This window comes from Salvelinus fontinalis, chromosome 9 (assembly GCF_029448725.1).
Source record: "Salvelinus fontinalis isolate EN_2023a chromosome 9, ASM2944872v1, whole genome shotgun sequence".
In the NCBI taxonomy this organism is placed as follows: Eukaryota; Metazoa; Chordata; class Actinopteri; order Salmoniformes; family Salmonidae; genus Salvelinus; species Salvelinus fontinalis.
Window position 1 is genome coordinate 4,467,523 of NC_074673.1, and position 23,717 is coordinate 4,491,239.

A 23,717-nucleotide genomic window follows, 5' to 3' on the forward strand; every position below is an offset into this window, starting at 1 on the left:
TTGAGAGAAAAAAAACTTACCTGTGTGAAAGAGACTCCGTGATTTAGAGGAGCAGAGGAACACAAAGTCGTATCTGATGACACGGAGTCTGAGCTTGATAAACAAATCCAGAAACTCGCGGACCAGTTTCATGGTCTTAGTCGCCTCAAACACAGAGAACTTGTCTATGAATTGGCACATCCAAACAACAGCCCTGTCCCAGACAACCGGTAAAGACATGGAAGGGTAAGTCAATTTATCAAATTTATTTATAAAGCCATTTTTACATCAGCAGATGTCACAAAGTGCCATACAGAAACCCAACCTAAAAACCCCAAACAATGCAGATTATACTGAACAGAGACCTCTACACGGAGTAAACAAAACATTAACAACACCTTCCTCATATGGAGTTGCCACCCCCCCACCTTTTCCCCTCAGAACAGACTCAATTCGTCAGGGCGTGGACTCTACAAGGCGTCGAAAGCGTTCCACATGGATGCTGGCCCATGTTGACTCCAGTGCTTCCCCACAGTTGTGTCAAGTTGTCTGGATGTCCTTTGGGTAGTGGACCATTCTTGATACACACGGGAAACTGTTAAGCATGAAAAACCCAGCAGCGTTGCAGTTCTTTTATTTATTTATTATTTTTTATTTAACCTTTATTTAACCAGGAAGGGCTCATTGAGATTTAAAATCTATTTTTCAAGAGCGTCGTGGCTAAGATAGGCAGCATCAAGTCATTACACAATTACAGACAGAGTAAAAACCATAGAATTCACAAGAGTATAACAAAATCAAAAACAGCAAATTAAAAACATTGACAGGTCAAAACAATTCTTGACCCAAACCGGTGCGCCTGGCACCTACTACCATACCCCGTTCAAAGGCACTTAATTATTTTGTCTTGTCCATTCACCCTCTGAATGACACACATACACAATCCATGTCTCAAGACTTAAAAACCCTTCTTTAACCCGTCTCCTCCCCTTCATCTACACCGATTTAAGTGGATTTAACAGGTGACACCAATAAGGGATCATAGCTTTCACCTGGTCAGTCTATGTCATGGAAAGGGCAGGTGTTCTTAATGTTTTGTCCACTCAGTCTATTGATGCTTCTCGTTACATCACATTTTAAAACAATGATACATATAATATAAGATTATCTCTACATTGAGATTTCTCTTTGGAATCCTCTATTTGATTAACATGTATAAATTTTTTATTTTTTTTATTGCTTACACAAAATTTTTATTTATGATCTATAGAAAACTTCCTCACTGTGCACTATTCTACTGAGCCTGTCTGGAACTATTCGATTCTTTAGCTCCACTCATCGGCGGTTTACAAAACAAAATAGTGGCGGATTGACCGCTTGTTGCTATTTGAATCCCAGATTGCCCCTTTAAGATTTTATAGAGAACTGAAGTGTCCCGTGTAACTATTCTGACTTAACAGTGGCTGGCTGGAACAGATCAGGGATGTTGAGCTGTGTTTTAGACACGGCTAGTGCAGGATACAATGGTTCACTGAACTTCTGTTTAAAACAATGGAGCAAGATCAGAGCGCCCCCTTGTGCCACTTTATAGAACGACAGGCTCCCCTCCTCGAAATCCAGCAACACCCCTACCCTCTCCAGCCCATCGACCTCCACAGGGACAGCCACCTTCAGAATCAGAACGAGAGAGAAAAATGTATTGCAATGCAGCAGCAACAAACAAAAAAATTCCTAGGAATTTCTCTTGGTGTTGTACATAGAAGCGACCACAGAGATCTGATTCAATTCTATATGTGTAATTGTATGGAAGCGTCCACATCAGCGATCACATCCACATACCTTGTCGTGCAGGGCTTCTATCTGCCCCTTCTCACTCAGCAGGCACCAAGAATAGGGGTTGAAGCCGATACGGCAGGTGTCTTTCTGACCCTTACGACCGATCTGACCCTCGCAGACTCCCACCTGTAGACAAGCGCAGTGGACTATGACGACGCTGTACTAGGTAGTGACATTTTTCTTTTTTGTTGGGGGGGGCATTTGATTTAACTAAATAGTGCCAATAAAAGGGTTTCCAAAAATAGAAAATCAATGATGTACTCTTGACAGGGCTTAGTTAATGCAATAGGGATGAGGAATGTGAAAATGTTATTGATGTGTTACTAGCTATATGCTATGTGATGTTTTACCTTAATAAAATTATAATAAATTATAATCTCCTCTATAACATATTAGAATAATGTGCCATTTAGCAGATGCTAAGAAACCAACAGTAATCTGCCTGTCTATAACCCCTCTGACCTCTTACCTTAAACGGTACATCCTCTGACCTTAAACGGTACATCCTCTGACCTTAAACGATACATCCTCTGACCTTAAACGGTACATTCTCTGACCTTAAACGGTACATCCTCTGACCTTAAAAACGGTACATCCTCTGACCTTAAAAACGGTACATCCTCTGACCTTAAAAACGGTACATCCTCTGACCTTAAAAACGGTACATCCTCTGACCTTAAAAACGGTACATCCTCTGAGCTTAAACGGTACATCCTCTGAGCTTAAACGGTACATCCTCTGAGCTTAAACGGTACATCCTCTGAGCTTAAACGGTACATCCTCTGAGCTTAAACGGTACATCCTCTGAGCTTAAACGCTACATCCTCTGAGCTTAAACGCTACATCCTCTGAGCTTAAACGCTACATCCTCTGAGCTTAAACGCTACATCCTCTGACCTTAAACGCTACATCCTCTGACCTTAAACGCTACATCCTCTGACCTTAAACGCTACATCCTCTGACCTTAAACGCTACATCCTCTGACCTTAAACGCTACATCCTCTGACCTTAAACGCTACATCCTCTGACCTTAAACGCTACATCCTCTGACCTTAAACGCTACATCCTCTGACCTTAAACGCTACATCCTCTGACCTTAAACGCTACATCCTCTGACCTTAAACGGTACATTCTCTGACCTTAAACGGTACATCCTCTGACCTTAAACGGTACATCCTCTGACCTTAAACGGTACATCCTCTGACCTTAAACGGTACATCCTCTGACCTCTTACCTTCCATTTGCCCTCGTCTTCTTCCACCTCCACCTCCCAGTACGCACGGCCTCCCTCCAGGGGTTTAGAGGCCAGGACCTGGGGGAAGGAGCTAAAGCGAGCCCCATGCTCCGGGTAGGCCTGCTGGACCTCGCTGTAAGACACCTTTCTGTTCTCCTCAGAGAGGAGCAGCTTGGGGTGGGCTGTGTCCGGGTCCAGACGGGGGCTGGCGCCATCTGCACAGAACACACACACACACACACACACACACACACACACACACACACACACACACACACACACACACACACACACACACGAGGGGCATGAGCAGAAGAGGTCTGTCAGTCAAAAACTACCCATAGTCATTGGCATTGTGTCTAACAGAACTAGTCTGGTGCTGTAATTGATATAGACAGGCAGATTTTGAATGGTTCTGGATGGAGGTTCACTAACCCCATGCCTTAACCCTAAATCCTAATGTTAATCGTAAACTTAACCTATTTTAATACCCTTGGTTGAATATCCACTTCCTTTTGAGTAGGGAGCTGGTACGGCGTAGGGTAACGTTTCCCAAACTAGGGGTCGCCTGATTTTAAAATGGGATCGCGAGAGAAACTCTGAAATAAAATCGTGCTTGGTTTATAGAACGTCAGTCACCTCTGATAGCCTCTAGATGGGGGTTGTAATCAACAGAGCGGTTTCTGTTTTCTTCCTACAAAATGTAGCTCAATCTTTTGAACGGTTTAAGCTACGACATATTATGACCCCTTCACTGACAGATACAACGAACACGAACACGCGTGTGTCTTCAGTGTCCTTCTACAGGGAACAAGCCACGAAGGACTCGTTAGAACAGAGTGGACAAGACCAGGAACTAAATCAGAATAGGGGGCGGGTGAAAAGATCATTAACGATGTTATTTTCTACATAGAAAATCATGCAAAAATGATTTTTTTACCTTATCTTCTGAACTTGCCAATAGCTTTCTGATGCATTTCACTTCCTTCCGATTGAAATACTGTCAGATTCTGTCAGGCTGAATTGTAATAGATGGTCATAGCCCAATTTTTTTTAAAGTAAACATTGGCCGTTGATTACGTCTCTTTTTTCACATGTTGGGGACGCATATTTTATGGGTCGAGCCAAAAAACGTTTGGGAACCTTTGGTGTAGGTACTGTATGAGATGGGGGGAGGGGGGTTCACTTACAGAGCAGCCTGAAGGGGTCCCGGTCAGGCAGGGAGATGACCACTGAGACCAGCCGCCTCTCAGTCCACTGCTGTAGGCATCCCAGCCTGGCTCTGTCCACCTCCTCTGGAACCTCCATCTCCTCCACAGAACAGCTCTCAGACACACTGGAGGGGGAGGAGACAGGATATGAGGTTTACTCTCAATACAGGCTGTACTACTATTACTAACAAACCATAATACAACTATTTTTAATTCTGTAAATATACCGGAAACTAATTACCGCATTCGTACACGTCACAACGCTAACTACAGCATCCTAACACGTCACAACGCTAACTACAGCATCCGTACACGTCACAACGCTAACTACAGCATCCGTACACGTCACAATGCTAACTACAGCCTCCGTACACGTCACAACGCTAACTACAGCATCCGTACACGTCACAACGCTAACTACAGCATCCTAACACGTCACAACGCTAACTACAGCATCCGTACACGTCACAACGCTAACTACAGCATCCGTACACGTCACAATGCTAATAACTACAGCATCCGTACACGTCACAACGCTAACTACAGCATCCGTACACGTCACAACGCTAACTACAGCATCCGTACACGTCACAATGCTACGACAGCATCCGTACACGTCACAACGCTAACTACAGCATCCGTACACGTCACAACGCTAACTACAGCATCCGTACACGTCACAACGCTAACTACAGCATCCGTACACGTCACAACGCTAACTACAGCGTCCGTACACGTCACAATGCTAACTACAGCATCCGTACACGTCACAACGCTAACTACAGCATCCGTACACGTCACAATGCTAACTACAGCATCCGTACACGTCACAACGCTAACTACAGCATCCGTACACGTCACAACGCTAACTACAGCATCCGTACACGTCACAATGCTAACTACAGCATCCGTACACGTCACAATGCTAACTACAGCATCCGTACACGTCACAACGCTAACTACAGCATCCGTACACGTCACAACGCTAACTACAGCATCCGTACACGTCACAACGCTAACTACAGCGTCCGTACACGTCACAACGCTAACTACAGCGTCCGTACACGTCACAATGCTAACTACAGCATCCGTACACGTCACAACGCTAACTACAGCATCCGTACACGTCACAACGCTAACTACAGCATCCGTACACGTCACAATGCTAACTACAGCATCCGTACACGTCACAACGCTAACTACAGCATCCGCACACGTCACAATGCTAACTACAGCATCCGTACACGTCACAATGCTAATAACTACAGCGTCCGTACACGTCACAACGCTAACTACAGCGTCCGTACACGTCACAACGCTAACTACAGCATCCGTACACGTCACAACGCTAACTACAGCATCCGTACACGTCACAATGCTAACTACAGCATCCGTACACGTCACAACGCTAACTACAGCATCCGTACACGTCACAACGCTAACTACAGCATCCGTACACGTCACAACGCTAACTACAGCATCCGTACACGTCACAACGCTAACTACAGCATCCGTACACGTCACAACGCTAACTACAGCATCCGTACACGTCACAATGCTAACTACAGCATCCGTACACGTCACAACGCTAACTACAGCCTCCGTACACGTCACAACGCTAACTACAGCACCCGTACACGTCACAATGCTAACTACAGCATCCGTACACGTCACAACGCTAACTACAGCCTCCGTACACGTCACAACGCTAACTATAGCACCCGTACACGTCACAACGCTAACTACAGCATCCGTACACGTCACAACGCTAACTACAGCATCCGTACACGTCACAATGCTAACTACAGCCTCCGTACACGTCACAATGCTAACTACAGCCTCCGTACACGTCACAACGCTAACTACAGCATCCGTACACGTCACAACGCTAACTACAGCATCCGTACACGTCACAACGCTAACTACAGCCTCCGTACACGTCACAACGCTAACTACAGCATCCGTACACGTCACAACGCTAACTACAGCATCTGTACACGTCACAATGCTAACTACAGCATCTGTACACGTCACAACGCTAACTACAGCATCCGTACACGTCACAACGCTAACTACAGCATCCGTACACGTCACAACGCTAACTACAGCATCCTAACACGTCACAACGCTAACTACAGCATCCGTACACGTCACAACGCTAACTACAGCATCCGTACACGTCACAACGCTAACTACAGCACCCGTACACGTCACAACGCTAACTACAGCATCTGTACACGTCACAATGCTAACTACAGCATCTGTACACGTCACAATGCTAACTACAGCATCCGTACACGTCACAACGCTAACTACAGCATCTGTACACGTCACAACGCTAACTACAGCATCCGTACACGTCACAACGCTAACTACAGCATCCGTACACGTCACAACGCTAACTACAGCATCCGTACACGTCACAACGCTAACTACAGCATCCGTACACGTCACAATGCTAACTACAGCACCCGTACACGTCACAACGCTAACTACAGCATCCGTACACGTCACAATGCTAACTACAGCATCCGTACACGTCACAATGCTACGACAGTGAATTCAGGCTGACCTACAGAAAAACGTAGCATACATATTTTCACCAAGGCAATAAATCTGTAGGAGGATGTTGGGGAATAGTGGTAGTGAATAATTTATAAAATGATTCTATACTTATATAAGAGAGTTTAGACACGGTTTTCTACTTAACATACTGACTCCGTTCCGCTGACTTGGTAGGACTTGACTTTTCTCGCTATTTCAGAAGCTTTAGTTCTTTCTTAAAATGTCACTTTTCTAAACTTTGTTTCTTTCTTAGAGACTATATGAGAATTAGCCTATCGTCATTTATAATAGTTGCTTACCTTTTGGTTATCTTACTGTACTCCTGTCAAGAACAAAACAAAAGATAGGAAAACATGGGTTCCAGGTGACCATCGTCACGACAACGAGAGACAAGCCACTGTTACATGTATTTAAGTGCGGTGTGTACACAAACACTTTCCTTATAGTAGTACCCCTTTAGTGTGTTCCCTATGTTCCTACAGGAAGTAAGAGGATGTACCATGATGAAGGACTGTTCCTGTACGCGTGCGGCCCCCCGGGTGTCAGCCAGCCCTTCCAGAGTACGAAGACCCCGTTGGAGGGAGGAGAGGGTTTCCTGCAGCTGTGTCAGCTGTTCCTCCAGTCCCCCCACCGCCCTGCTCTCCTCCTGGGTACACACACACACATAATAAAAACACTCACTACTGTAAAAAAAAACAAAAAAACAATTAAACTACGTTTTAAGTAAGAAGTAGGCATTGGTCGGAGCTCATTCCCATGAGCACCACAATGCAGTTTGAGAAGGTTTTGAATCCTAAGCAACCTGCATACACATTGTTAGAAGTACAATAGACCAACATAGCTACTGTCAAAGCTGTACTGGAAAAACCTTACTAGAGCATGGGTGGAGTAGGCATCTTAGTGCTCGTGTGAATTTCCTTTCTTTTCTTCAGACCAATGCTTACTTCTCACTTAAAATGTATTTTAAATTGTCATGGTTTTTACACTGAAAGTAGATTCTGTTAAAATGTGCATTATACATTCACATGAAAAGCCAAAGCCGTGAATCCCCCCCCCCCCCCCACCCTTAAAGCCGTGCCACTGGAATGGCCATGCATAGCAGAGTTGTTGACAAATATCCAACGCCTGGCAGAGTTGTTTCGTTTGGCACTGATAAAATCAGCACGCATCTGGATTAAAATGTCAAGAAGACAGGAGAAGCAGCGTACTGGAATGTGTTACGGATGTTAGAAACTGCAGAGTTTCTTTCTGATGCTACCAAGCATGCATCTGCAGTCAGTGTACAACTGAGGCTCTGTTTACATTTAATGTTTAGCTAGCCATTTGGAGTTTGGGGAAGGCCTTTTCCTGTTTCATCATGACAATGTCCCCCGCGCACAAAGCGAGGTCCATATAGAAATGGTTTGTCGAGTTCGGCGTGGAAGAACTTGACTGGCCTGCACAGAGCCCTGACCTCAACCCCATCGAACACCTTTGGGATTAATTGGAGCGCCGACTGCAAGCCAGGCCTAAATCGCCCAACATCGGTCCCCGCAGCAATGTTCCAACATCTAATGGAAAGCCTTCTCAGAAGGGCTGTTATAGCAGCAAAGGGGGGGACCAACTCCATATTAATTCCCATGATTGTGGAATGAGATGTTCGACGAGCAGGTGTCCATATACTTTTTGTCATTTAGTATTAGCTGTGTTGTTGCCGAGCAACTGAGTTGAGACCCAGTGTTAGAACTGAGCTTTGGCAACAACAAAAAAAATCATGTTAGCATTGTCTGAAATGCTACAAATAGCTAGCACATCTTCAGTTCTTAAATGGACAGAAATGAGCACGTGCGAGCGATAAATTATACATTTAATCAAACTGTTGCCAATACAAGCTTATTCAGTCCGAAAGGTGGCAAATCGATGGTCACTTTATGGACACCGAGATATTGAGCTAGGTCAGGGCAAGACATTGTCTTTTTTGCCTAATGCTAACGACCTTGTGAAAAAAATCCAGTATGTGGTTCTAGGTAACATCCACCTCATGACGAGAGGCAGGGAGTGTGTTGTGTACCTCCAATCAGGACGATTTCCAGTCGTCACGGACATTGGTGTCATATTGGCTGAGATGTGAAGGTAAAGGGAGATCTGAATTTAACACCAAGCTTCAATCACCTACTATTGTTGAGCCAGTCAGAGCGACAACAGTGTTACTCCTTAAAGTACAGCCCATATTTTTTGTTCCAGCCCTGCACCGACACACCTGATTCCCCCCCCTACTTTTATAATGCAGTCGTAATTAAGGCTTTGTTGCTCTCGTTTTCAGCTTTAAGGCACCAGTATCCTACTAGAATACATGCATTGCAGGTTACAGCCCACCTCAGTTGACTTTCGTAGTTTATTTTTATTTTTAGGCTCGAGTTGAGCCGGTTCTCTTCCTTATTTACCCGAGTCACACACAGCAGGGCCGTGGCCTCCTCCTGCTGCAGGGCCTCACGCATTGTCTCGTACTGCTGCAGCACCCCCGCACGCGCATCACCTAGCAACACCTGGGGAGAGGAGGAGGAATCAGGGTTGACATAGTTGACTGTAAATAGACATAGTTGTATCCAAAAACGTACAGATACAGCCAGTGTAGTAGTCTGTCTAACGCATGGAGCGTCATGGACCCCTCGTACGCTGCTGCTACTCTGTTTATTATCTATGCATAGTCACTTTAAAACTCAACCTACATGTACATATTACCTCGAAACTGGTGTCCCCTACACGTTGACTCTGTACCGGTGCCCTCTGTATATAGCCTCGCTATTGTTTTCTTACTGCTAATGATACATTATTTGTTACTTTTATTATCTTTTTTTTTTTTTTTTTTTTTTACTTAATACTTTCTTAAAACTGCATTGTTGTTTAAGGGCTTGTAAGTCAGCATTTCTCTGTAAGGTCTACTACACCTGTTGTAAGTCATCATTTCACTGTAAGGTCTACTACACCTGTTGTATTCAGCATTTCACTGTAAGTCCTACACCTGTTGTATTCAGCATTTCACTGTGAGGTCTACTACACCTGTTGTATTCAGCATTTCACTGTCAGGTCTACTACACCTGTTGTATTCAGCAGTTCACTGTGAGGTCTACTACACCTGTTGTATTCAGCATTTCACAGTGAGGTCTACTACACCTGTTGTATTCAGCATTTCACTGTCAGGTCTACTACACCTGTTGTATTCAGCATTTCACTTTAAGGTCTACTACACCTGTTGTATTCAGCATTTCACTGTGAGGTCTACTACACCTGTTGTATTCAGCATTTCACTGTAAGGTCTACTACACCTGTTGTATTCAGCATTTCACTGTCAGGTCTCCTACACCTGTTGTATTCAGCATTTCACTGTAAGGTCTACTACACCTGTTGTATTCAGCATTTCACTGTCAGGTCTACTACACCTGTTGTATTCAGCATTTCACTGTGAGGTCTACTACACCTGTTGTATTCAGCATTTCACTGTAAGGTCTACTACACCTGTTGTATTCAGCATTTCACTGTAAGGTCTACTACACCTGTTGTATTCGGCATTTCACTGTAAGGTCTACTACACCTGTTGTATTCAGCATTTCACTGTCAGGTCTACTACACCTGTTGTATTCAGCATTTCACTGTAAGGTCTACTACACCTGTTGTATTCAGCATTTCACTGGCAGGTCTCCTACACCTGTTGTATTCAGCATTTCACTGTAAGGTCTACTACACCTGTTGTATTCAGCATTTCACTGTGAGGTCTACTACACCTGTTGTATTCAGCATTTCACTGTGAGGTCTACTACACCTGTTGTATTCAGCATTTCACTGTAAGGTCTACTGCACCTCTTGTATTCAGCATTTCACTGTAAGGTCTACTACACCTGTTGTATTCAGCATTTCACTGTAAGGTCTACTACACCTGTTGTATTCAGCATTTCACTGTAAGGTCTACTACACCTGTTGTATTCAGCATTTCACTGTAAGGTCTACTACACCTGTTGTATTCAGCATTTCACTGTGAGGTCTACTACACCTGTTGTATTCAGCATTTCACTGTCAGGTCTACTACACCTGTTGTATTCAGCATTTCACTGTCAGGTCTCCTACACCTGTTGTATTCAGCATTTCACTGTAAGGTCTACTACACCTGTTGTATTCAGCATTTCACTGTAAGGTCTACTACACCTGTTGTAAGTCATCATTTCACTGTAAGGTCTACTACACCTGTTGTATTCAGCATTTCACTGTGAGGTCTACTACACCTGTTGTATTCAGCATTTCACTGTAAGGTCTACTACACCTGTTGTATTCAGCATTTTACTGTGAGATCTACTACACCTGTTGTATTCGGCATTTCACTGTAAGGTCTACTACACCTGTTGTATTCAGCATTTCACTGTCAGGTCTCCTACACCTGTTGTATTCAGCATTTCACTGTCAGGTCTACTACACCTGTTGTATTCAGCATTTCACTGTAAGGTCTACACCTGTTGTATTCAGCATTTCACTGTGAGGTCTACTACACCTGTTGTATTCAGCATTTCACTTTAAGGTCTACTACACCTGTTGTATTCAGCATTTCACTTTAAGGTCTACTACACCTGTTGTATTCAGCATTTCACTGTGAGATCTACTACACCTGTTGTATTCAGCATTTCACTGTAAGGTCTACTACACCTGTTGTATTCAGCATTTCACTGGAAGGTCTACTACACCTGTTGTATTCAGCATTTCACTGTGAGGTCTACTACACCTGTTGTATTCAGCATTTCACTGTCAGGTCTACTACACCTGTTGTATTCAGCATTTCACTGTCAGGTCTACTACACCTGTTGTATTCAGCATTTCACTGTAAGGTCTACTACACCTGTTGTATTCAGCATTTCACTGTGAGATCTACTACACCTGTTGTATTCGGCATTTCACTGTAAGGTCTACTACACCTGTTGTATTCGGCATTTCACTGTAAGGTCTACTACACCTGTTGTATTCGGCATTTCACTGTAAGGTCTACTACACCTGTTGTATTCGGCATTTCACTGTAAGGTCTACTACACCTGTTGTATTCGGCATTTCACTGTAAGGTCTACTACACCTGTTGTATTCAGCATTTCACTGTCAGGTCTCCTACACCTGTTGTATTCAGCATTTCACTGTCAGGTCTACTACACCTGTTGTATTCAGCATTTCACTGTCAGGTCTACTACACCTGTTGTATTCAGCATTTCACTGTCAGGTCTACTACACCTGTTGTATTCAGCATTTCACTGTCAGGTCTACTACACCTGTTGTATTCAGCATTTCACTGTGAGGTCTACTACACCTGTTGTATTCAGCATTTCACTGTGAGGTCTACTACACCTGTTGTATTCAGCATTTCACTGTGAGATCTACTACACCTGTTGTATTCAGCATTTCACTGTGAGGTCTACTACACCTGTTGTATTCAGCATTTCACTGTCAGGTCTACTACACCTGTTGTATTCAGCATTTCACTTTAAGGTCTACTACACCTGTTGTATTCAGCATTTCACTGTGAGGTCTACTACACCTGTTGTATTCAGCATTTCACTGTAAGGTCTACTACACCTGTTGTATTCAGCATTTCACTGTCAGGTCTACTACACCTGTTGTATTCAGCATTTCACTGTAAGGTCTACTACACCTGTTGTATTCAGCATTTCACTGTGAGGTCTACTACACCTGTTGTATTCAGCATTTCACTGTAAGGTCTACTGCACCTCTTGTATTCAGCATTTCACTGTAAGGTCTACTACACCTGTTGTATTCAGCATTTCACTGTAAGGTCTACTACACCTGTTGTATTCAGCATTTCACTGTAAGGTCTACTACACCTGTTGTATTCAGCATTTCACTGTAAGGTCTACTACACCTGTTGTATTCAGCATTTCACTGTAAGGTCTACTACACCTGTTGTATTCAGCATTTCACTGTAAGGTCTACTACACCTGTTGTAGTCAGCATTTCACTGTAAGGTCTACTACACCTGTTGTATTCAGCATTTCACTGTAAGGTCTACTACACCTGTTGTATTCAGCATTTCACTGTCAGGTCTCCTACACCTGTTGTATTCAGCATTTCACTGTAAGGTCTACTACACCTGTTGTATTCAGCATTTCACTGTAAGGTCTACTACACCTGTTGTAAGTCATCATTTCACTGTAAGGTCTACTACACCTGTTGTATTCAGCATTTCACTGTGAGGTCTACTACACCTATTGTATTCAGCATTTCACTGTAAGGTCTACTACACCTGTTGTATTCAGCATTTCACTGTGAGATCTACTACACCTGTTGTATTCGGCATTTCACTGTAAGGTCTACTACACCTTTGTATTCGGCATTTCACTGTAAGGTCTACTACACCTGTTGTATTCAGCATTTCACTTTAAGGTCTACTACACCTGTTGTATTCAGCATTTCACTGTGAGATCTACTACACCTGTTGTATTCAGCATTTCACTGTAAGGTCTACTACACCTGTTGTATTCAGCATTTCACTGTCAGGTCTACTACACCTGTTGTATTCAGCATTTCACTGTAAGGTCTACTACACCTGTTGTATTCAGCATTTCACTGTGAGATCTACTACACCTGTTGTATTCGGCATTTCACTGTAAGGTCTACTACACCTGTTGTATTCGGCATTTCACTGTAAGGTCTACTACACCTGTTGTATTCGGCATTTCACTGTAAGGTCTACTACACCTGTTGTATTCAGCATTTCACTGTCAGGTCTCCTACACCTGTTGTATTCAGCATTTCACTGTAAGGTCTACTACACCTGTTGTATTCAGCATTTCACTGTCAGGTCTACTACACCTGTTGTATTCAGCATTTCACTGTGAGGTCTACTACACCTGTTGTATTCAGCATTTCACTGTAAGGTCTACTACACCTGTTGTATTCAGCATTTCACTGTAAGGTCTACTACACCTGTTGTATTCGGCATTTCACTGTAAGGTCTACTACACCTGTTGTATTCAGCATTTCACTGTCAGGTCTACTACACCTGTTGTATTCAGCATTTCACTGTAAGGTCTACTACACCTGTTGTATTCAGCATTTCACTGGCAGGTCTCCTACACCTGTTGTATTCAGCATTTCACTGTAAGGTCTACTACACCTGTTGTATTCAGCATTTCACTGTGAGGTCTACTACACCTGTTGTATTCAGCATTTCACTGTGAGGTCTACTACACCTGTTGTATTCAGCATTTCACTGTAAGGTCTACTGCACCTCTTGTATTCAGCATTTCACTGTAAGGTCTACTACACCTGTTGTATTCAGCATTTCACTGTAAGGTCTACTACACCTGTTGTATTCAGCATTTCACTGTAAGGTCTACTACACCTGTTGTATTCAGCATTTCACTGTAAGGTCTACTACACCTGTTGTATTCAGCATTTCACTGTGAGGTCTACTACACCTGTTGTATTCAGCATTTCACTGTCAGGTCTACTACACCTGTTGTATTCAGCATTTCACTGTCAGGTCTCCTACACCTGTTGTATTCAGCATTTCACTGTAAGGTCTACTACACCTGTTGTATTCAGCATTTCACTGTAAGGTCTACTACACCTGTTGTAAGTCATCATTTCACTGTAAGGTCTACTACACCTGTTGTATTCAGCATTTCACTGTGAGGTCTACTACACCTGTTGTATTCAGCATTTCACTGTAAGGTCTACTACACCTGTTGTATTCAGCATTTTACTGTGAGATCTACTACACCTGTTGTATTCGGCATTTCACTGTAAGGTCTACTACACCTGTTGTATTCAGCATTTCACTGTCAGGTCTCCTACACCTGTTGTATTCAGCATTTCACTGTCAGGTCTACTACACCTGTTGTATTCAGCATTTCACTGTAAGGTCTACACCTGTTGTATTCAGCATTTCACTGTGAGGTCTACTACACCTGTTGTATTCAGCATTTCACTTTAAGGTCTACTACACCTGTTGTATTCAGCATTTCACTTTAAGGTCTACTACACCTGTTGTATTCAGCATTTCACTGTGAGATCTACTACACCTGTTGTATTCAGCATTTCACTGTAAGGTCTACTACACCTGTTGTATTCAGCATTTCACTGGAAGGTCTACTACACCTGTTGTATTCAGCATTTCACTGTGAGGTCTACTACACCTGTTGTATTCAGCATTTCACTGTCAGGTCTACTACACCTGTTGTATTCAGCATTTCACTGTCAGGTCTACTACACCTGTTGTATTCAGCATTTCACTGTAAGGTCTACTACACCTGTTGTATTCAGCATTTCACTGTGAGATCTACTACACCTGTTGTATTCGGCATTTCACTGTAAGGTCTACTACACCTGTTGTATTCGGCATTTCACTGTAAGGTCTACTACACCTGTTGTATTCGGCATTTCACTGTAAGGTCTACTACACCTGTTGTATTCGGCATTTCACTGTAAGGTCTACTACACCTGTTGTATTCGGCATTTCACTGTAAGGTCTACTACACCTGTTGTATTCAGCATTTCACTGTCAGGTCTCCTACACCTGTTGTATTCAGCATTTCACTGTCAGGTCTACTACACCTGTTGTATTCAGCATTTCACTGTCAGGTCTACTACACCTGTTGTATTCAGCATTTCACTGTCAGGTCTACTACACCTGTTGTATTCAGCATTTCACTGTCAGGTCTACTACACCTGTTGTATTCAGCATTTCACTGTGAGGTCTACTACACCTGTTGTATTCAGCATTTCACTGTGAGGTCTACTACACCTGTTGTATTCAGCATTTCACTGTGAGATCTACTACACCTGTTGTATTCAGCATTTCACTGTGAGGTCTACTACACCTGTTGTATTCAGCATTTCACTGTCAGGTCTACTACACCTGTTGTATTCAGCATTTCACTTTAAGGTCTACTACACCTGTTGTATTCAGCATTTCACTGTGAGGTCTACTACACCTGTTGTATTCAGCATTTCACTGTAAGGTCTACTACACCTGTTGTATTCAGCATTTCACTGTCAGGTCTACTACACCTGTTGTATTCAGCATTTCACTGTAAGGTCTACTACACCTGTTGTATTCAGCATTTCACTGTGAGGTCTACTACACCTGTTGTATTCAGCATTTCACTGTAAGGTCTACTGCACCTCTTGTATTCAGCATTTCACTGTAAGGTCTACTACACCTGTTGTATTCAGCATTTCACTGTAAGGTCTACTACACCTGTTGTATTCAGCATTTCACTGTAAGGTCTACTACACCTGTTGTATTCAGCATTTCACTGTAAGGTCTACTACACCTGTTGTATTCAGCATTTCACTGTAAGGTCTACTACACCTGTTGTATTCAGCATTTCACTGTAAGGTCTACTACACCTGTTGTAGTCAGCATTTCACTGTAAGGTCTACTACACCTGTTGTATTCAGCATTTCACTGTAAGGTCTACTACACCTGTTGTATTCAGCATTTCACTGTCAGGTCTCCTACACCTGTTGTATTCAGCATTTCACTGTAAGGTCTACTACACCTGTTGTATTCAGCATTTCACTGTAAGGTCTACTACACCTGTTGTAAGTCATCATTTCACTGTAAGGTCTACTACACCTGTTGTATTCAGCATTTCACTGTGAGGTCTACTACACCTATTGTATTCAGCATTTCACTGTAAGGTCTACTACACCTGTTGTATTCAGCATTTCACTGTGAGATCTACTACACCTGTTGTATTCGGCATTTCACTGTAAGGTCTACTACACCTTTGTATTCGGCATTTCACTGTAAGGTCTACTACACCTGTTGTATTCAGCATTTCACTTTAAGGTCTACTACACCTGTTGTATTCAGCATTTCACTGTGAGATCTACTACACCTGTTGTATTCAGCATTTCACTGTAAGGTCTACTACACCTGTTGTATTCAGCATTTCACTGTCAGGTCTACTACACCTGTTGTATTCAGCATTTCACTGTAAGGTCTACTACACCTGTTGTATTCAGCATTTCACTGTGAGATCTACTACACCTGTTGTATTCGGCATTTCACTGTAAGGTCTACTACACCTGTTGTATTCGGCATTTCACTGTAAGGTCTACTACACCTGTTGTATTCGGCATTTCACTGTAAGGTCTACTACACCTGTTGTATTCAGCATTTCACTGTCAGGTCTCCTACACCTGTTGTATTCAGCATTTCACTGTCAGGTCTACTACACCTGTTGTATTCAGCATTTCACTGTCAGGTCTACTACACCTGTTGTATTCAGCATTTCACTGTCAGGTCTACTACACCTGTTGTATTCAGCATTTCACTGTCAGGTCTACTACACCTGTTGTATTCAGCATTTCACTGTGAGGTCTACTACACCTGTTGTATTCAGCATTTCACTGTGAGGTCTACTACACCTGTTGTATTCAGCATTTCACTGTGAGGTCTACTACACCTGCTGTATTCAGCATTTCACTGTGAGGTCTACTACACCTGTTGTATTCAGCATTTCACTGTAAGGTCTACTGCACCTCTTGTATTCAGCATTTCACTGTAAGGTCTACTACACCTGTTGTATTCAGCATTTCACTGTAAGGTCTACTACACCTGTTGTATTCAGCATTTCACTGTGAGGTCTACTACACCTGTTGTATTCAGCATTTCACTGTAAGGTCTACTACACCTGTTGTATTCAGCATTTCACTGTAAGGTCTACTACACCTGTTGTATTCGGCGCATGTGACAAATAACATTTGATTTGATTTAGAGGGATACAGGGTGTGTACATTAGGCTTTTGCGTCAGGTCAGACCTAAAAAATACCTGGTCCAACTGAGGTCCTGTCTGCTTTTACCTGGAATCTCTGTTTCTTCTCTGTCATCTCAGTCACTCTGCTGATTAAAGACTGTTCGGTTTCCTGCATCTTCTCCGTCTCCTCTTTCAGGTTCCCCTGCCAAGACAAAAAAAAACATAGTGACAACATCCTGCCATCAATAGAAAACATGCTTTAGTTCTCTGAAACATGTATTTATACTATAACACGTGTGATACGGTGATTTACCACCGACGTTACTTAGACAACATTAATACTATGGCTGATACAACTGGGATGTGATCAGGTTGTTGTTGTTGTGTGTTTGGTAAACAGTCAGGTAATCCCCCTCCTCTGTTACTCACCCTCAGCTCCCTCTCGGCCTCTCTGATGCTGATGCAAGCGTGGTCCCGGTGCGACCCGATCACGGTACACACGGTACACACACACACGCTACACTGACGGCAGTAGATTTGGTTCCTCTCCTGGTGTTCCTGGCACCTGATGACAAAATGTAAGTTTTGTACTTTTAGCCAGCTGTTTAATGATTTGTCAAATAATAAATTAAATAAACAAATCGTCAACTTTAAAATGAAATGTTGAAACGCAAAATTATTTTAAAAGAATTCAAGACTTTACTGCAAATATCGTCCAAAGGTGTTAGGAATTTGACTTTGTGCAGCTCAGAAAATGGAAATTAAATTGAGATTCTCCCCAAATAAGAGTGAAACCTTACCTCCAGGGTGAGGTGTCCTCCACGGGCGGAACCAGGGTGTGGCTCTGGAAGACGGGGGACTCCAGGTGGGGCCGGAGGTGGTCGGAGCACATGGAGGCTCCACACACCAGGCAGGTCTTCACCGCAGGGAGAGATCCCCGGCTGGGGCAGTAGTGGCAGGGTAGGAAGGTCTCCCTAGAGGTTTGGCGAGCCAGGCTGGGGGACAGGTTGGTACGTCCAGGGGACAGTTTGTTGGCAGCACGGGTAGGAGAGGTGGAGGTGCCGATTAGACCAGGGGATCTGTTGGAGATCTCTGGAAGAGGCTCCCTCTCGGCTTCAACAGGCTTCTCCTTCGTAGGGGTGACTAAACGTAAGTGGGTTGTTTGGGGCGTTTCAGCAGGATTCTTGGCGGGTGTGTGCGGATCTCTTGCAGGGGGTGGCGGTGGGTCCAGTTCAACGGTGGTGATTCTTCTTGGCGATGTGTCGTTCACGTTACCGGCTGCTGCTTCAGGTGATTTTCTAGGGTCATTCAGGGGTTCTCTTGTAAGAGGTTCTGTTGCAGCAGGGGGTTCGTCCAGCTCAATGGGTGGGTCTCTCCTACGGGACCTAGACCTATCACGTGTCAGGTCCGGACCTCTGGCAGCGACGGACGCAGTACTCGACGGTTTGATTGCTGAGGAAAATGGTGCTGCTGGCACCTCCTCCTCACTGGACAACTCGACGTCAGACGACGTGTTCTGATTGGCTGAAGAGGAGGAAGAGGAAGCGGCGGGTCTCTTACGGTCACCAGACTGTCCCCTGGAGTGGGAGGAAGAGGAGCTGCCAGTGGCTTGTCTCTTGTTGTCGTGAAGATGGCCTCCTGGGACAGGAGAACTGGCTGGTCTCTTCCCCAACAGACGCTTGGATAGAGAGATGGAGGCTCTCTTCCCAAGGGTCCAGCCCACCGGATTGATCTCAATGACATCCTCTTCATTGGCTCTGCCTTCTATACCCAAGAAGACATACATAACACAAATACATTAGTAGTGATTAGGCCTATTTTAGGAGACATCAAAAGGACACAAACCTAGCTAAATCAAATTGTATTTGTCACGGAACAGAATACAACGGGTGTAAACTTTAAGCGAAATGCTTGCTTACAAGCCCTTCCCAACAATGCAGAGTTAAAAAATGATGGGAAATATCATATTATTTTATGATATAATCAATTGACCTTATTCTATTCTAATGCAAGTCAATGGACTTCAGTAGACTTTGACCTGTGCGTCAGTCAACATAGCCTAATTCTGTTGTTAATGTTTCTCTCATAGCCAAGTCATCAGCACCATATTAAAACAATGTGTTAACGATGTGTTATAGTTTTACTGTAGGCCTAGTACCATTACACATGTACATCTTTCCCAGCAGTAGCCTACATTTGGAAATGTTCGTTCCCAAGACTAGCCAGCCAACCTGGGGTGTATTTATTACGTCTTGGAACGGGAGCCGTTTACCGTTTAAGACCCAAACAGAGCAAACTATCAGAATTTGTCCAATTGAAATTCTCGTTTTCGTTGCTAAATGTTTTCCGTTTGAAGTAAACGGTTTGTGTTGCAAAACGTTTTGTAACAGGCGAAACGTTTTGCGAACAGAATCGGCGTAATGAATAAACCCCCTGTATCCTTGTCCCCAGCCTAATTTCGCATGGGCAGAACTGTCTGGTGAATTTGGGAAGTTACCTGTTGGTGCGGTGGTGCGTGTATGTGCAGGCGCTTCATCTCGCCACGGACTTGCGGTAGTGTCTCTCTTAAACCCAAACGGTAAAGTCTTGTACTCCTCCTTGCACTCGGGGCAGTAGTATGGACCGGTGGGCGAACCACTCCATAACTCCTGTATACAGCAGTAGCAGAAAATATGTTTGCATCCCAGCGCGGTCGGAGACCGACATACACGATGGCACAAAGTACACACCGAGGGCTCGCAGTCCGGGGTCGGAAACGACTGACCCATTTTGTCCAGTAAAAAACGATATTTGTTAGTTTTTTTTGTCAACAACACGACAGACTAGACCGCCAGGAAACGAAACCCGTAAAATTAGGAGGAGCCAAGTGTTTGAAATACGTACCCAGTGTAGTCCTCCCACTCTTAAAGGTACAGGAAAACAATATCTTCTCTGACCCAAATACATGTAGCTCGTTAGGTCTACAGATCAAACTACGCAGTGGCCTGGACTAGTGTCATCATTTGAAGAAAACAAATACATGAGGAAAACGAATGCGTACTTGTTGCCCTACCCGGCAGTTTCTGGATTGCTATGATTGTAAGGTACCCAAGGGGTTAAAAGCATACTGGCCTCTCTCACCATTTTTGACATCACATGAAACACATTTTGAACGGCTTGTAACATAGATCGTGGAAGTTAATCTCTGAACATAGGTATACTCGAACCTTTAAATGATTTCTTCATCTGGTTTACTAAACAATAACCAATACGTGTTCTGGGTTTCATTCATAGTTTAAATTCTCCAAGGTGGCCTGGGCTTTTGGAGCTCAGTTAGGGTTAGGGTACATTCAGAAACAGCAGGTCACGTTTTGAAGTGTCTGTCCAATAGCAGGCCGCGTTTTGAAGTGTCTGTCCAATAGCAGGCCGTGTTTTGAAGTGTCTGTCCTATAGCAGGCCGTGTTTTGAAGTCTGTCCTATAGCAGGCCGTGTTTTGAAGTGTCTGTCCTATAGCAGGTCGTGTTTTGAAGTGTCTGTCCTATAGCAGGCCGCGTTTTGAAGTGTTTGTCCAATAGCAGGCCGTGTTTTGAAGTGTCTGTCCAATAGCAGGCCGTGTTTTGAAGTGTCTGTCCTAAAGCAGGTCGTGTTTTGAAGTGTCTGTCCTATAGCAGGTCGTGTTTTGAAGTGTCTGTCCAATAGCAGGCCGTGTTTTGAAGTCTGTCCAATAGCAGGCCGTGTTTTGAAGTGTCTGTCCTATAGCAGGTCGTGTTTTGAAGTCTGTCCTATAGCAGGCCGTGTTTCGAAGTGTCTGTCCTATAGCAGGTGTAACAGTATAACTTTAAACCGTCCCCTCGCCCCGACACGGGCGCGAACCAGGGACCCTCTGCACACATCAACAACTGACACCCACGAAGCGTCGTTACCCATCGCTCCACAAAAGCCGCGGCCCTTGCAGAGCAAGGGGAAACCCTACTTAAGTCTCAGAGCAAGTGACGTAACTGATTGAAATGCTACTAGCGCGTACCCGCTAACTAGCTAGCCATTTCACATCCGTTACACTCACCCCCCTTTCAACCTCCTCCTTTTTCCGCAGCAACCAGTGATCCGGGTCACGGCACCAATGTAACAGTATAACTTTAAACCGTCCCCTCGCCCCGACACGGGCGCGAACCAGGGACCCTCTGCACACATCAACAACTGACACCCACGAAGCGTCGTTACCCATCGCTCCACAAAAGCCGCGGCCCTTGCAGAGCAAGGGGAAACCCTACTTAAGTCTCAGAGCAAGTGACGTAACTGATTGAAATGCTACTAGCGCGTACCCGCTAACTAGCTAGCCATTTCACATCCGTTACGCAGGCCGTGTTTTGAAATGTCTGTCCTATAGCAGGCCGTGTTTTGAAGTGTCTGTCCTATAGCAGGTCGTGTTTTGAAGTGTCTGTCCTATAGCAGGCCGTGTTTTGAAGTGTCTGTCCAATAGCAGGCCGTGTTTTGAAGTGTCTGTCCTATAGCAGGCCGTGTTTTGAAGTGTCTGTCCAATAGCAGGCCGTGTTTTGAAGTGTCTGTCCTATAGCAGGTCACGTTTTGAAGTGTCTGTCCTATAGCAGGCCGTGTTTTGAAGTGTCTGTCCAATAGCAGGCCGTGTTTTGAAGTGTCTGTCCAATAGCAGGCCGTGTTTTGAAGTGTCTGTCCTATAGCAGGCCGTGTTTTGAAGTGTCTGTCCAATAGCAGGCCGTGTTTTGAAGTGTCTGTCCAATAGCAGGCCGTGTTTTGAAGTCTGTCCTATAGCAGGTCGTGTTTTGAAGTGTCTGTCCAATAGCAGGCCGTGTTTTGAAGTGTCTGTCCTATAGCAGGCCGTGTTTTGATATGTGTCCAATAGCAGGCCGTGTTTTGAAGTGTCTGTCCTATAGCAGGCCGTGTTTTGAAGTGTCTGTCCTATAGCAGGCCGTGTTTTGAAGTGTCTGTCCAATAGCAGGCCGTGTTTTGAAGTGTCTGTCCTATAGCAGGCCGTGTTTTGATATGTGTCCAATAGCAGGCCGTGTTTTGAAGTGTCTGTCCTATAGCAGGCCGTGTTTTGAAGTGTCTGTCCAATAGCAGGCCGTGTTTTGAAGTGGCTGTCCAATAGCAGGCCGTGTTTTGAAGTGTCTGTCCTATAGCAGGCCGTGTTTTGAAGTGTCTGTCCAATAGCAGGTCGTGTTTTGAAGTCTGTCCTATAGCAGGCCGTGTTTTGAAGTGTCTGTCCTATAGCAGGCTGTGTTTTGAAGTCTGTCCTATAGCAGGCCATGTTTTGAAGTGTCTGTCCAATAGCAGGCCGTGTTTTGAAGTGTCTGTCCTATAGCAGGCCGTGTTTTGAAGTGTCTGTCCTATAGCAGGCTGTGTTTTGAAGTGCCTGTCCTATAGCAGGCCGTGTTTTGAATTGTCTGTCCAATAGCAGGCCGTGTTTTGAAGTCTGTCCTATAGCAGGCCGTGTTTTGAAGTGTCTGTCCAATAGCAGGCCGTGTTTTGAAGTGTCTGTCCAATAGCAGGCCGTGTTTTGAAGTGTCTGTCCTATAGCAGGCCGTGTTTTGAAGTGTCTGTCCTATAGCAGGCCGTGTTTTGAAGTGTCTGTCCTATAGCAGGCCGTGTTTTGAAGTGTCTGTTCTATAGCAGGCCGTGTTTTGAAGTGTCTAGTATTGTCCTTTATTCAGCTGCTGTTGGAAACAAAGAGGGGATGATTAGTATTGTCCTTTATTCAGCTGCTGTTGGAAACAAAGAGGGATGATTAGTATTGTCCTTTATTCAGCTGCTGTTGGAAACAAAGAGGGATGATTAGTATTGTCCTTTATTCAGCTGCTGTTGGAAACAAAGAGGGGATGATTAGTATTGTCCTTTATTCAGCTGCTGTTGGAAACAAAGAGGGATGATTAGTATTGTCCTTTATTCAGCTGCTGTTGGAAACAAAGAGGGATGATTAGTATTGTCCTTTATTCAGCTGCTGGTGGAAACAAAGAGGGATGATTAGTATTGTCCTTTATTCAGCTGCTGGTGGAAACAAAGAGGATTAGTATTGTCTTAATTTATTTTTATTTTTTGTTGTTGCATAATTTCCATTAGGGCACCCAACTCCAGGTAGTAGTGTTCCAGTCTGTTTTCTTCCGTTTGATGCCTAATGAACATGACCCGGACAAGACTGAATA

General features: G+C 44.1%; 1 protein-coding gene across 1 annotated transcript; it reads right to left on the bottom strand.

Moving 5' to 3' along the window:
• Window positions 1-230: 230 nt before the first annotated feature.
• Window positions 231-20,525, bottom strand: si:dkey-29p10.4 (tripartite motif-containing protein 16). The gene is made up of 11 exons (XM_055933111.1): window positions 20,060-20,525; window positions 18,363-19,326; window positions 17,992-18,127; window positions 17,669-17,764; window positions 9,249-9,350; window positions 7,325-7,471; window positions 7,125-7,147; window positions 4,240-4,385; window positions 3,050-3,264; window positions 1,819-1,941; window positions 231-1,647 (listed from the first exon to the last, which is right to left on the bottom strand). Exons 1-11 carry the CDS (start codon window positions 20,328-20,330, stop codon window positions 1,423-1,425), a joined length of 2,448 nt encoding a protein of 815 aa, XP_055789086.1. The 5' UTR covers window positions 20,331-20,525; the 3' UTR covers window positions 231-1,422.
• Window positions 20,526-23,717: the final 3,192 nt, after the last annotated feature.

Bases quoted from the DNA above. Each gene is read 5' to 3' on its own strand.
- si:dkey-29p10.4 (XM_055933111.1), bottom strand. From the start codon at position 20,330: ATGGGTCAGTCGTTTCCGACCCCGGACTGCGAGCCCTCGGTGTGTACT. The intron at 7,148-7,324 runs GTACATCCTCTT...TGTTCTTGACAG, and splicing joins AGGAACAGTCCTTCATCATG to GAGTACAGTAAGATAACCAA. The intron at 1,942-3,049 runs GTAAGAGGTCAG...GCTTGTCTACAG, and splicing joins AAGACGAGGGCAAATGGAAG to GTGGGAGTCTGCGAGGGTCA.